Source organism: Apus apus, chromosome 4 (assembly GCF_020740795.1).
Source record: "Apus apus isolate bApuApu2 chromosome 4, bApuApu2.pri.cur, whole genome shotgun sequence".
Lineage (NCBI taxonomy): Eukaryota > Metazoa > Chordata > Aves > Apodiformes > Apodidae > Apus > Apus apus.
The window spans coordinates 62972723-62987127 of record NC_067285.1 but is presented as its reverse complement, the minus strand read 5'-3'; the positions used below and the strand labels follow the sequence as shown (position 1 = coordinate 62987127).

Sequence of the window (14405 nt, the reverse complement as noted above, 5' to 3'; positions counted from 1 at the left end):
CAGATATAATCCTGCAGTAGAAAAAGTGGCAGATATTTTTACCATGGAAGAACAAAGGTCAGTTCTACACATTGTCTCACTGCATGAGGAACTATCAAAGAACTTCAGGCATACACAATTCTAAAAACAGAAGCTTTCCATAAGGAAAGTCCTTCCTGTGTGATGAAACACACAACTTATCAAAACAGGATGTAGAAGAGAGCACACGTGCATCCTCAATTCAATTGTTAGGCATAAGCCCTTCCTAGTTGAATTACTCTTTGGAGTGAAGTTGTATTTGTTTTTTTACAGCAAGTATGCTCTGTCATAACTCTATAAAGCATGCAGGGACAACAGGGCACAAAAGCAAATACACCTCAGAAAACAGTGCATATTAAAGAACATGGTAACTGCTAAGCCTGCTACATAGGGATTATTGTCTACTTGAAACAGATTACAGTCAGGGTGGCCAGACAAGCCCCAACATATAAATTAATACAATATTCTATGCACCTGACGGCTGGATTATTCCAAATCTAGAGAACAAGGATGAAGATATCTGATCTCCCATCTCATTTAATACTACACTTCATGAGTGGATAAAAGCAATTCTTGAGTTCTGAGATTGAGAACAAACAAGCAAGCAAGCCCTTCTCTTCCCTCTGTTCCACCCTGCACAAAGAAAGACATAGAAAGGAAACATTTATTTGATAACATCAGTTTTTATTTACATGAGAGAAGGTTTACACAAGTCGAAAAGTTGTTTCAACAGGAACCCAACAATTACTGCTTGTCTGTCTTCAGAAAGGGATGACTAAGATTTGATGATGCCATTTCAGAACACTGACGATCACTTGGGAAAAAAGTGCCAGGAATCCACTACAATGAAAAAATACACATCAAGAGTCACATTAGTTCTACATAACTAGTCATACAAAAACACTTGAAAAAGCACCATTCTGCCCTTTCAGCTATCTCTCTTCCCATAACAACAGTTCTGGGTGAGCTCTATCCCCAGCTTATGTAAATCACAGACTCAAAATAATATCTGTTCACTGTAACAGTCTGGCTGAAGCAATCCTGCAACAAGTTATAACACTGATGTGACCAACCCTGGAAAACATCAAAGATCAGGCAGATTATGTCAGTTGTCTGTCAGAGGTCTGAGATACACTATTCCAGCAAATAAATGCTATTTATTGGCATACCATATACGGGCAAATGGAAAGCAACTTGCTCTCCCATGACAAGGACTACACAGATGTTACTTTGCAAACAATCTGGAACTTGACTTATGACTAAGTTTCTCTTAGCATTTCTGTAACTCCCTGCATCTCAAAGAACACGTATGTCTTCTCTATAGTTCCTGCCAGTACAAAAATCTCTTTTTTCTACATAGTTAACTAAAATTAAAATGCAGGATGCATTCTTATTTCTTGAAGAAAAACACATGTTCTGCTAACATGAAAAAACGTCATAACAGTGAAAAGGGAGAATTTTGTCCTTAGAACTTACAGCTGAAAAGTAAATATGGTTATGTCAATTTTAGGAAAAGGAGCTGCTTATTTGATTAGTTAGCTACTGTGAAGAATGACAAAAACTAAGACAAAGCAACCTTTCTCCTTTAAAAAGGATAAATGCAACGAATTTGCCAATGACCAGTGGCAGAAAAAATTAGTCTTCTCATCTTTTTATGTGGACAATACTTTCACTCATACTCAAAAGTAACCTCCTACAAACCATCCATGACTTTCTGCTCATGTTCTAATTAACAGAGGACAGGCATTACAGTCTGACAGGATATAAAGTATTACCATTCTCATGTGCACAAAACCACCTTTTCTCAGCAAGACATTTTTAAAATCAATTTTTAAAGCAAACTATTAGAGAAATCATACAGCATTTTGGGCAAAACATACCTCCTGGGGAAACAGAATCTCCATTTACACACAATGGTGCCTAAAAAAAAAACAACACGAAAGAAAAAAACAAAACCAATTTGAAGTTTCACAGGTATCAACCAAACAAAGTTATTTTACTGATGAAGTCAAGAGATATTAATAAAAACAGAACTTTCTCTTGTCCCCATATGATGATATTCTACCTTACAGATTTTCCCTTTCCCCACCCCCTTAACTACTGTACACATTTGTCTGTCGCTCATAAATGACAAAACAAACACACTAATAATGAATGGTAGATTAACACCTCACCTACTGTGAAGGGGATTTTCCTACCGTCTTTGAGGATAACAGGATTTGCTGTTTAGATACCAAAGAGTAAAAATGTCTTCCCAATTACATTACTACACAAGTTTCAGTATAAGCATACCTTCAGTATAAGGTATGCATGTGAATATATATATATATACACAGCTTATATTACTAATACTAAATTTTTTAAAAAAATATAAGTGTCATTATACTCTTACATTTTGGCAGAGTAGGATTCAGTTCTGTGCAAAGTGACAAATAGTTTTCAAATGAAGGTCTGACATTTCAAAGCTGGATATACCACTATTCAATTGCAGTATTACCTAGCATGTCATGTCCCCTAACATAAAGGACAAAATTAAAGCCAGTTTTAACACCAGCTGGAAGCAACCTGCCTCACAATGAGGATGCTACTTACTTGCGTAGTAACAATCCTCCACTGCCCTCTCAGCATGTTTTCCAACTGACACAACTGACAGTGAAGCACAAGGTATCCTGCAACACTCACCTGCATGCACAGATAAGAAACTGGGTGGACGGTGGCCTTTGCTGTGACACAAGCTCACCCCAGCTACACTTACCTGAGCAGATAACCCCAGCAGTAATCACACAGGTGAACCACGCAAAAAAAAAAAAAAAAAAAAGAAACAGCCTCAAAAGTAGGGTTTACAGCTGTTTGAAGCTTCAGGAGAACAAAGCTGCACAGTGACCACGCATGTCTTCCACACCAACATGTGGAACTTCCTACCACTACTTAAAGGGGTATGAAGACAATAATGAAAAAACTTCACAGTATCCTGCAGGCAAGCAGGCTGACCCATATGCCACACAGCCAAGCTTAAGCACAGTGCAGCACTCAGACTGAGCTTCACTGCTGTAAAATTCCCTTGGGAGACCGCCTGCATCTGAACAGGCACAGGGCTTGATCTGCTGAAGAGTGGGTTGAAGCCTCTGAGGAAGGGAGGGGAAAAAAATTATCTTTTTTCCACTTTACCCAGGATAATTACCTGCACAGGAGGGCTATGTGGTTGGCCTGAAAAGATGTGCCAGTATGATAAATGTAACACAGGTCTTCCAGGCCTTATCACCAGACTATCCCCTCTCTTTCCAGCAAAATCAAAGCTTTATCTCATAAGGCAAGGAAAACCAGTGGCCATCAGATCTAAACAGGTGCCTGCCACTTCTGGGATAATTGCTCAAGAAGTCTGAATAAGGACTCAAAACCTTTTCATCAGGGACAGATCATCCCAATTAACCAACAATCTCTTCACTACATAATACTTTTCACCTGAAACATTGTTTAAAAAACAAATACAGGACTAATTTAAAAACCAAACAAACACCAAACTAAAAACCCCACCAAACTTTTGTTTCACAACTGGCCACTGAACAGCAAATTCTGACTCTACTAAGTGCCAAATGGAAACATCCTCACAGAAAACATGCAGGAAGAAAGGCAGCTAACCGACTTTGCTGCTTAGGTCTGAATTTATTCAAAACACATTAGTAAATATACAGATTCTAATTTTGTTGAAGATTTTTAAAAAATTATCAGGAAAAGCTGAATATTTTCCCCTGTAAAACATTATTCTGCATTTTATCAAAAGCTACCTCATCTAGTAAAGCTTCCCTAGTTCACTTTCCAGTATTATAGGGGAAGAATTATGTCCTAAGTCTGAGAAACACTGCTCTAAATATATACATAGAATGTGCTGGACATTTTCCAATTTACAAAGTCCTCAGCAGCTTCTTCATAAAGCAAGTAAGCAAGCAGTTCTCAAGATTAATGTTAAACAAAGATTTGGCTGTCCTGCTCAGTTTTATGGATGGCAACCCTTTAAAGTCTGAAATAAAAAGTCCATCTTAGCACCAGCACAATCAGCTACAAAGCTCCATTTCTCCTAGGTTTAGTTTCCAACCTGTACTAATGCTGGAGCTGAGAAAGAGATAAAACAATTTGCAGAGGGTAGCACACACGAGAAATTTTCACCACCTAGTGTTAAAACTCAACTAGGTTTGCAGTTGCAGAGAGCTGGTGTAATTTTGGCTGGTTCAAATGTTCAGTATGTGTTCCCATATGCACAGATTATTTTCTGCCTCTTTGGGATTGACCGGACATGGCAACTTCACCAGCTGTAGAATCATTCTACTTTGCCACCAATACAGATGACAGTACACATGCCCACCAGCTAGAAATTAACTCAGTGGAGTGGAAATTCCTCAATGTAGACAAGCCATTCCAGTCCCACATCTGTGAAGTAACAAAAGCTCAAATAATAGCACCATAAATCCTACTGAAACCAACAGAACTATCTCAGGAACTACCCAACCAAAATATATATGAAATTCTGATTAGTGCACAATTCGGTAAGCATTTGATAAGGATTTCTTTGTTTTCCTTTTGGTTCTACATTCTATCACTCATCATAAAAACTTTTGCATAACAATACTAACTGTTGCCTTTTGGGGTTTTTATTTGTTTTTTTTTGTTATAGTAGCTGAGAACTCAATATACGTGATTTAAGGCAATTATCATCGACTCAGAAATTCTGCAATTGGAGTCTGACCCAGGAAACTGTAGGGAACTAGTTTTCACTGCATAAGTAGCTCAGAAATTTTGCAGTAGCTGAAATACACTTCTCACTGCACTTGTATACAAAATCTTTACCTGTGCTTTCATTCTGCTGTGTTTATCCAGAAGTTAACAGACAGACATAAACTAGAAGAAAATGTCTCTGCTTTTAATTTAAAAAACAAAAGCACATACACACACAAAATCCCAGACAAAGGCAGCTTTCATTTAAAACTACCACAGCCATTAAAATTCTGCAGCCAACACTCACGTACTTTCACTTCACTATGAGAGAAACTAATGCGTGACAACCAAAGTGGGCAGTACTAGACAAAAAGATGCTTACAATGTGCAAGTTAACCTCCCTGCTTGTATTTAGAATTTGAGTGTTCACTACTCATATTTCAAGAGCATTTTACTTTTTTTAAGTTATTGTAGATTGGAAACTGCATGCAGTATAAACAGCATTTAAGAGAGTATTGCATCTTTTCCCCGTCTAAAAAGTACCAAGGGACGGTAGCCTACAAAGACACAATTAAAATACTTCATCTAAACTGAACCAGAATGATTGAAAGGAGTGTGTAATGACAACTTCATAAAACCAGTATCACTTAAAGACAATAATGAGGCATAAAAAAGCCAGGAAGTGATAATACTTGATAAAAAGGCAAATACTCATAATAAAAAAGACATTGAAGTTCAATACAAAGTAGATATTTTATGAGCTGTTTTTACTAACCTCCCACCCAAACAACTAAAAAATGTTGATTTGTTATTAAGAGACAAAATAACGGATATCGCTGGTTTAAACACATAATTATCTACCCTACACACTTCCAAGTACAAACAGGCAAGAACTCAAAAGGAATATTCCTTCGCAGGTTTGTCATCATTGAAATACATTTGAACACTTGAACTTGAAATTTTAGCTGCATTTAAACACTCACTAAATATTATTGAAAATTTGAAAGCAGAGAGGAGGTAAATATTTGCTTATAGCTGTGACTGACATGTCTAAAAATGTATCTGAATTCCAAAATTAATTTTTCTTTCATTTAAAACCTACAGTCCCATTAATCGACATTCACAAGTGCAACCATAAAGGTACTTTTAAAGAAGTGCTGAAGACAAGAGACCTGAATAGGAAAAACAGTCAGGTCTGACACTTCTTTATGACTTAAACCAACTTTTATTTACAACTTACAGTCTTATTTGCTTGTGACAAAACACCACCGAGGACAACACATTCTTACTAGAAATGCTGTTGGAATGTTAACTGCACAGACAGTGGATGCTGTCTCCTTTGACACCTGAACTTGCATAATTACTGAGACTATTGGGGCAAAACACCGGCTGCCCAGACAGCCACGGACATGTGCAAAATACTTGCCACGCTGATGTGGTCATGAACAGAGGCACAACCATGGCTCATGTTTGGAAAAAAAAAAAAAAAAAAAGTAGTAATACTTGAGAGTACTTTTCTCCATGTAATTTCTGGTAATTTTGCTTAATTTCTGGCATCCAAACTAGCGTATTTTAAAACAGAAGAAATTTTTCTCTACTAGCATTTTTGCACATGAAAGTATCAGGCCTACAGGACATTTTTCTAGCCTGAACAAGAAACCTGCATGTTTTAATTTTATGTTAATTTTCAGAATATGACAGACATTCTTTAAGAAAAATTCAAAAATCATCCCCCTCTTTTATTGCAATGCATTCAATTATGCAAGTAGACAAACAAAGGATCCCTTTAGAGATTAGGGACTACAGTCAGCTAGTCAATGAGTTCTAACATCAGGTGGTAACTCATGGCAACAGGGGAGACAGAAGACAGCAGGCTAGATACAAATAGCAGTTCATCTTGCTATTCAGGATCAGAAGAAACAGAACTGCAGAGGCAGGAAAAAAAACAAAACAAAACCCCCCACCACAACAGTCATGAACCTGCCAGAAAGCACAAGACCACTGGAATGAGAGGTTTATATTATAATGCTTATGTCTCCTCCACAACCATTGTGCTCTTTTTTTACTCCATGCCTTAAATTTTTGTTTAAGTGTCACTTCAGTTCAGCTACTTTATTTCAATTTTGGAGCTCTGAGTTTTCTTTTCCTATGAATCATTTAAAAAAAGAGTGGGGGGAAAAGGTAAATATTGTCCTTACCGACTGCACAATCGACCGGGCATCCTCCTCACTGCAACAAAATGGGCTGCCACTCACCAGAACATTAGTGCTGAAAAATAAAATAAAAAACATTTTATCAATCAGTGGAGAAGCAAAACACAATTAAGTACCTATGGGAAAAAAACAACTTCACATATAGAGCTCAGAAATGTGTAACTGCAAGAAATGAAGTCAAAACACAAAGTAACACAGGTGAAAATTCTGCTTCTACATAAAGCAGCAAATACCTGTACTGCTTCCAGAGAGCAGACAAACTCTGGGACCAAATATTTTGCAGAAACATTTCCCTACAAATACGTATCCTTTCACACCAAAAGTGAATTTAGTCACGAGTTTTTAAGATCCCACATAGTAAATGGTAAGAAGTTCAATTCTTCAAATCAAGACTGCAGTTTTAATTATTTTTTAATTTCATCAACATGAAGCTCAAAGTGCCTTGAGCCTAAAATTTGAGTATTATCCTACAATATTCTTGCCATACTGAAGTAGGACTATTACCCTGTCCAACTGCTGAGGTGTTCAATCAGCTGCAAGAAAGAAACTGAAAGTCGCATTTTCCCAACACAACAGAAGACACTGACTACCTGAACACAGCTTCCCCTCAAAGCCTTTGCCCTCTGATTTAGAAATCTACGGCCCTTGGAAAGCACCGGGCAAAGGTACCTGCCTGCTCTTCAGGGCCTCTAGTGCCACAACTGCCAACAAAAAACAGTCCAGAGAGTTTAATAAAGTCCATTTAATTTAGATCTGGCCAAAGGCTAGTAAAGAACAATAATGTAGCTCTCTTACTCCAGGGGACAACTAAAAATTATGGAATACTAAGCTTCAAAAGAATTCTGCATCAGATCAATGCAGCACCCAAAGATGGAATAAACAGTGACAAAAGACATTGCATGGGATACTGAGATTCTCCCAAAATTATCCTGAACAAACATTCTGGGCCCTTTCTTAAAAGTTGAAGTAATCTAGGTCACTTTTATAAAAGAAATATAATTTTGGAACCATTTGCATACCAAGTGCAATTAGCCAATCAGAGACTCACAGAGTTGTCAGGGTTGAAAGAGACCTCTGAAGATCATCTAGTTATATTCTATTATCAATTAATTATCAATCAAAACCATGTGTATTCCTGTCATCTCAAAAATTCTAAGCAGCTCACACACAGCTGCCACGTATAGAATATCACCAGTACTAGTACAATACAAAGAGGAAAAAAAACATGACTGGATACTTACCACTTGATAGCACCTCCATCAGCTTTTTTATGAAGCAAAGCTTTCCAGTATTCATGGGTGGATTTAATAATTTCAACAGCAAAATCCTAGTTTACATCATGGAAAAATTTTATTATTTAAAATGTTATTAAACAGGAAAAAAGTCACCGAACTAGTTTATTAAAACATACTGTTTCATGTGTCATTTTAAAGGGCCTCCTTTGAGGTCTCATTACATTTCTGGAAAATATAACATCCTTTTTTATGGAAAGAAACAAACTTCGCTCTCTGTCAAATACACTGGCAACACATCCAGAACTTTCCCTCAGACCACAACCAGAAAACACAAAGGCTACATGAAAAAAAATGAAATTAGCCGTAGATGCAGACACCTACAGCTATAGAAAACTGTACCAGGTCCTAAATGGGACAGAGTGAGCTATTACGCCTCTGTTACATGTGTACATCAGGGTCAGAGTTAAGGTTTCCCCTCTAGTGGCAAAATCTGCATTTACTTCATTAATTGCCCAATCATATACTTAAGCATTTGCAACAACGTAACATGTCAGCTGCTTTGCAGTTATTTTTTTGCTTAAAACAAAAGCAGTATTGGAGGCAGAGAGGGAATGAAACAGCTTAAAAAAATAAAATAAACCCACAGCATCCAGATGATATCTAGACTGGCTTGCAAAAAGCTGCCAACAGAACATTCAGATTTCCTAACAAAGAGTGACTTGGCAAAATGCCACTGGAACATCGTGAACTTCACCAGAGGTGCTGGAGCACAGCCACAGCCGCTTCGTCACATCCTGGGTCTCTAGAAATGCTTGAGAATTATTCAAGTGCTCCAAATCAGCTATCTTGGGACATTTAATACCTCAAGCCTGAACTCCCATGGACTGGTAGGGATACACTCTGCTAAACTATCACTACAGGGCAACAACACTCTGCTTTGCAGAGCAAGAAAATATCTCCCAGTTTCTGGGAGAACGGGGGAGAGAACAGGTTATCAAGCCTTATAACTCTACATTTCCTTGATTTAAAAGGCAGTTTCATTGCAGAGAGGAAGCAGGGCATCTATTTAACCAGAAAAAAACATGTAAAGTCAGTGCTGGTCAGAAGGCATTTTACAACATGGATAGCACACTGCAAGGCTGAACTAGCTGACACATGGACATTGTTCATTAGGAACCTGTGATTCTTTGCCAAAAAGAGTCTATAGAGAGTGTGCAATACACAACTTGCAGAACACTTATACTCAAATCACAGCCAATTTCCTCTGGAAAAATCCAGGTATTTTCTTCAGCAAGGTCTGTTCCCAGGTCTGCTCCCCTTTCAAACACTGGCCATTTTTACTTTAGATAGTTTAAAACTCCATTCATTTTTTTCTAAAAAGGGAAAAATATTTTTCAGCCTTTAAGCCAAAAACAGCTCAAATGTTTTTACATAGAATTACCAGGAAAAAGCGTATCTTGAGCAAATATCAAATATGAAAAAATCTGCAACCTACTGTCTGCCTTAAAGTGCATAGCCTTTAAAAAAAATTTAAGGAAAATGTATTAATCAGAACTGAAAAAACAATCTGTTAATTTCTTGGACAAGGAGAATGAAAACACTGTGAGACTAACCTACAAATGTAAACATGTGTGTGTAAATCTTGCCAGGATTAGGATTCAATGTTTTTTTTCAGACTTCCTTTAATAACCTATCAATTTTCCCTGATTAATATGGAAGACAGCAAACACTATTTATTCCTAGCACAACAAATTGTATTCAAATATCCCTTGTATAAAAATGATTTTTGTTAAACCTCCTCCTTTACAATTCCAAAAATCATGTATTTAAGAGGCCACATGACAGAAAGATGTATTTTTAATTTTGGATTATCTTCACCTTGTCTTTAAATTCTCCATTAAAAGCAAACTGATTCTCTGGTTTACCATCAGGGACTTTATATATTCGGAACCAGTCAACTGTAGCTTCAAGGTAACCTGGTTTGTGCTTCTTGACATCATCAATATCTGTAGGTTAAAAAGAAAAAAAAAAAAGAACTGGTGATTTTTACTCACAATTTTTGTAACATTCATTTTTTACAAAGTCTCATAAAGGATCTGCAAGAAATTTGATTTCACTGAGCATTTTCAAAGTCATTGGGGAACTTCACTTTATTACATGAGCTACCCACAGTTGATATCTTACGATTTCACAACCACACTAAACAGGTAAACCAGTTGCCTCCTGCCCTTTGTTAATTAAGACCCGAAGGGACAATGAATTAAAGGACTATACCTATGACAGGAGAGGAAGAAAAAAAATCTGTGTTTATAGGCTTTCATCTCAGTACATATCTCTTGCAAAATTCACATTACCCAATGAGGTGTTTGTTGTTGTTTTTTTTTCCCCAGCAACTGCAGGGACTACAGGTATTTTTTGATAATGAAAGAATAGCTAGTAAAAAAAATTTCAACCCATGGATTTTTAAACCAGCACCTCAAAATAAAATACAGGCTTGACTTCTCAAAAGTTATATTAAAAGCATCCCTTTGCTCATTTACTTCCAGATTCAACCCATTAGATGAAAGACCTATGTGCCAGGCACACTAAACAATAACTTTACTGATAACCCTGTGATATTTGTATACTCACAGTAAACCAATTCTACCTTTACCTCTATAATCCTACCATGAAAAGACAGAACAGGATACAAAGATGAACACATGCCATTTGCAGGATACCCTTGGGAGGCAGAGATGAACATTGCCCCAGTGGGTACAGAGAGATTAAACAGTCACACAGTAATTCTGCTTGAGGGCTATACTGCTATAGAAAAGATGCAGTTTGTGATCTTAAATGTTTGCTTCTGCTGTGCATATCAAAATTTACTGGGTAGTCCTGTGAGACTACCATCAACCCTGTCACTTGCAATGAGGTGGCCATATTAGCCCCTTGGCAAATTAGCTCTCTGGCAATACGCTTACATGGAAAAGTCTTCAATACAATTTTAATTAATTTTGATACAATAAAGGATTTTGTCCTTTCTGAAGCCAAGTAGTTTTTGTATCTGGTGTAATTCTTCTCTTTGCATCTATTTCCCTCCTACAGTCACTTCTGACAGAAAGGGGAGCTTTTTGTTGCTGTGCTTTGCATGCAGTCTTCCAGATATTTCATAATCTTACTCTGCCCAGGCCACCTTCTACAGTGTTATTCTCCTCCTCTGGTGTTTTGCAACTTGCTCATTTCTCCCTTCCTGACTCCCTGGCATGTCAGCCTGTCTCTTGCCCTCACTCCATGCTCCTTGGCTACTTCATTCTCTTCTCCCATAGACACACCTCACTCACTGATATCTCCTAGTTGTCAGTGATTCCTGATGCATACTCAACTGTCTATCCAGTTCCTATAAAACAGATTTTCAAAGTTGCTCGGGGCACAGAATTGACACCTAGTCATACGCTTTCCATCTTTAAGTCATGTCTTTTTAAAATCTAGTCTGTGAAACTGAACAAAAACACTCAAATATTTCTAAAGAGGGCAGTAAGAGAAGGGAAAAGTCTTGTACTACAGACCATTCAATTCTCTGTGGATCACGTGGACTGAACTGTGAAACAAAGCCTATGCACGAAGATATGCTAAGTGTTCAGAGGCATCTGACAGATGCCACTCCCAAATTCCACTGGATCATGCACTACCCAAAGAGTAAAATACAAAACTTTGAAGAACCCTATGTAAAAGTTTTGCTTCTGTACACACTTAATCAGGCTACATGTCTACAGACTCAGAGTAAAATATGTTTTGAAATTGGCTACTGGCCATCTTTCTGCAGAAGATTAGGGAGTTTCATTGGCAGAATCCCAGAAAAAAAGGGAAGGGCACAAAAGGCTGTGCTAGAGGCAGGTCTTCCAGGTGGAATACATGTTCAAGAGTACAAGAAGCCTTTCACTGGGGTGAGTGAGTGAGACCAACCAACAAGAAATTATTTTTAAAAGGGTGCAATCTTGGTTGGAGGCAGGATACTTCATTTGGGCACTAATAAAACTGCAGTTTCAATTCAAATCAGTTTCAAAGCTCCAGTGTGTCATCCTGTTCTCTCCAAGCAATGGAACACCCCACTTGCCATCTTGAGCCCTTGTCATCTCTTCCTCTTGTGAGGTTTGCACTGATAATGTTGAGTGCTTGTTGAAGAGACATAATATCCTCAAGTCTGTAAAGCAAACCAAGCTGCTGCAGCAATTTCCTTGGCTCCCAGCAGTGGATGAACTCCAGGTCTCCATCTCCAGACACTACTTAAATTCAGGCCTACTTTCTCAAACTGCTATTCTATTTTCTGTTTCCTGTTCCTGCAAATTTCTCTTAACTCTGCTTCTCCATTCCTCCTGTTTGGTTACTTGCCTCCTATTTCCATAAAAACTATTCATCAAAAGTGCTTTAGTGTGTACTGACACTTGGGCTCTTACCCATCTTTTGCTGCTTATTCATAGACTTTGTTTATATTTCTTTAAAGGATTCAAATATTAGAATAGACTTTGGGTCAGGCTTTCATTAACTCCTTAAGATAGGGATGATGATCTTCATGGACAGAATAATCTCTTTGACATTCTCTCTCTACTGGAAAATACTTTGCTACTACACAGAATCAGGTGACGGCATCATATGGCCCCTAAGCCATTATCTGCTGTATATTCTAGTTGTAAGGACTTAAGGAACAGGACAGTGGCTGCTTTTACTTCCTTGGTTCCTTGCCAGTTATTCTCCTTCATCCCCACACTTCACTATTCTTTCTTATGAAGGACAGCTATGGGGCCCCAGATGAAGAGCAAATAGTTGAACAAAAAAAACCCCATCCATAACATCCATATTATAATTGGATAATAAGTGCATTGGATAATAAGGAAAAAGTGCAACAACAAAAAAAATACAAATCAATCCTGTTGCTGTGGAGTCAGCACACTGTAAAAATACATGGAAAACAGCAGCTTTCACACCACTCAACAGCTACTTCTTCAGTTCATTAAAAGGCACCATAGAAAAGCTTGAAAGACAGCTTATCTCCACTTTGAAATCCAAACAGCATCTTTGGGATATCAAGGGGAAGAAGAGAAAAATATAGTCAGAAAACAGAAGAGTGTGAGCAAAGGTAAAAGATCACAGTAAGCAGTACAGTGACTTAACATACCAATATCTACAGAAGCTAGCTGCACATTATGATTAAAAACAGATGTCTTTTCTGCTGCAGACACTTGTAGACATTTTTTTTCTGACCCTGACTATTTACCTTCCCCCAGAGCTATATTCTCACACTGGTGTCAAAAGTGGCTGAGCAAACACAGGAGTAACAAGCCATGTACCTGATGGCCTAATGCGGTTTCATCTCTGCAAGCAAGCTCTGCTCAGAGTGACAGAGCAGAAAGGCCAAGCTCCTGCAGGTATATGATCAGCACACACCCGCAGGACTCTAGGCAGTGATTTCTTTATACTGCCTACATACAACCATAGGTCCCATTTTTCTGGGCACCAAAGTTAAGCACCAAGGGTTAAAAAGAGATGGCTAATCACATTAAGGGATGCAGTTTAGTGTCAATAAGGAAAATCTCTAGAGGTTGGCACAAACAACTGCTGCTAGCTCCCTGTGAAGGGTGTGAGCCAAATGCAAACGCAGATTCCAATTCTATTTGGCTTCACAAAAGAGAGCAACAAAAGCATTTGTAAAAACTACCATTTTTAGTACAACAGATGCTGCTTCTTGCAAGCAAAGCTAAAACAACATGCTTGCAGCGAGCTTTCTAAACAAGGTCTGCGGGAAGAGAGGACATATGTTTTTAGTAACATCTTATAAACATTTACAGGAAGAAGCAGCAGCTACATTCCATATAAAGGCATTTGGTGTATTTTGTACAGCATGGTGTGAGGGGGTAGGAGGGGAGCTTCAGTACAGATAATTAATTTCTTTATATTCACTGCTTGCACAAATCCACAACAAAGCTTTTCAGGGCCTCTGCTGCTGCTCTGCATATAAATACACTCACATGCAAGGGTCTGTAACAATACATGGTACAAAGCTGACCATTTAGGGTTTGATTAGTAAACTCAAAAAGCTGATCTTGAGCTGCACATTGGAAAAGCACAGCAACACAGCACAGTTAACTATACCGGCAAACAGTAGCGCTACAGCTGGTACAAACCACCAACTGCTGTTGAATACACCCAGGCATCTTTCAAGTGCCCAAAAGCAAAAATGGCTGCTAAGTTT

General features: G+C 38.0%; 1 protein-coding gene across 5 annotated transcripts in view; it reads right to left on the bottom strand.

The window, feature by feature from the left end:
* Window positions 1-681: 681 nt before the first annotated feature.
* The window catches only part of PPA2 (inorganic pyrophosphatase 2), a 39587-nt gene continuing 25863 nt past the window's right edge, over window positions 682-14405 (bottom strand). For 2 of the 5 annotated variants that reach the window (XM_051616855.1, XM_051616858.1), the window contains exons 8-12: window positions 10055-10182; window positions 8183-8268; window positions 6927-6996; window positions 1899-1938; window positions 682-858 (exon numbers count right to left, since the gene is read on the bottom strand). In XM_051616855.1, coding sequence (XP_051472815.1) covers window positions 830-858; window positions 1899-1938; window positions 6927-6996; window positions 8183-8268; window positions 10055-10182 — 353 coding nt within the window. In that variant the 3' untranslated portion in view covers window positions 682-829. The other 3 variants (XM_051616853.1, XM_051616856.1, XM_051616857.1) reach the window with 3 other exon arrangements.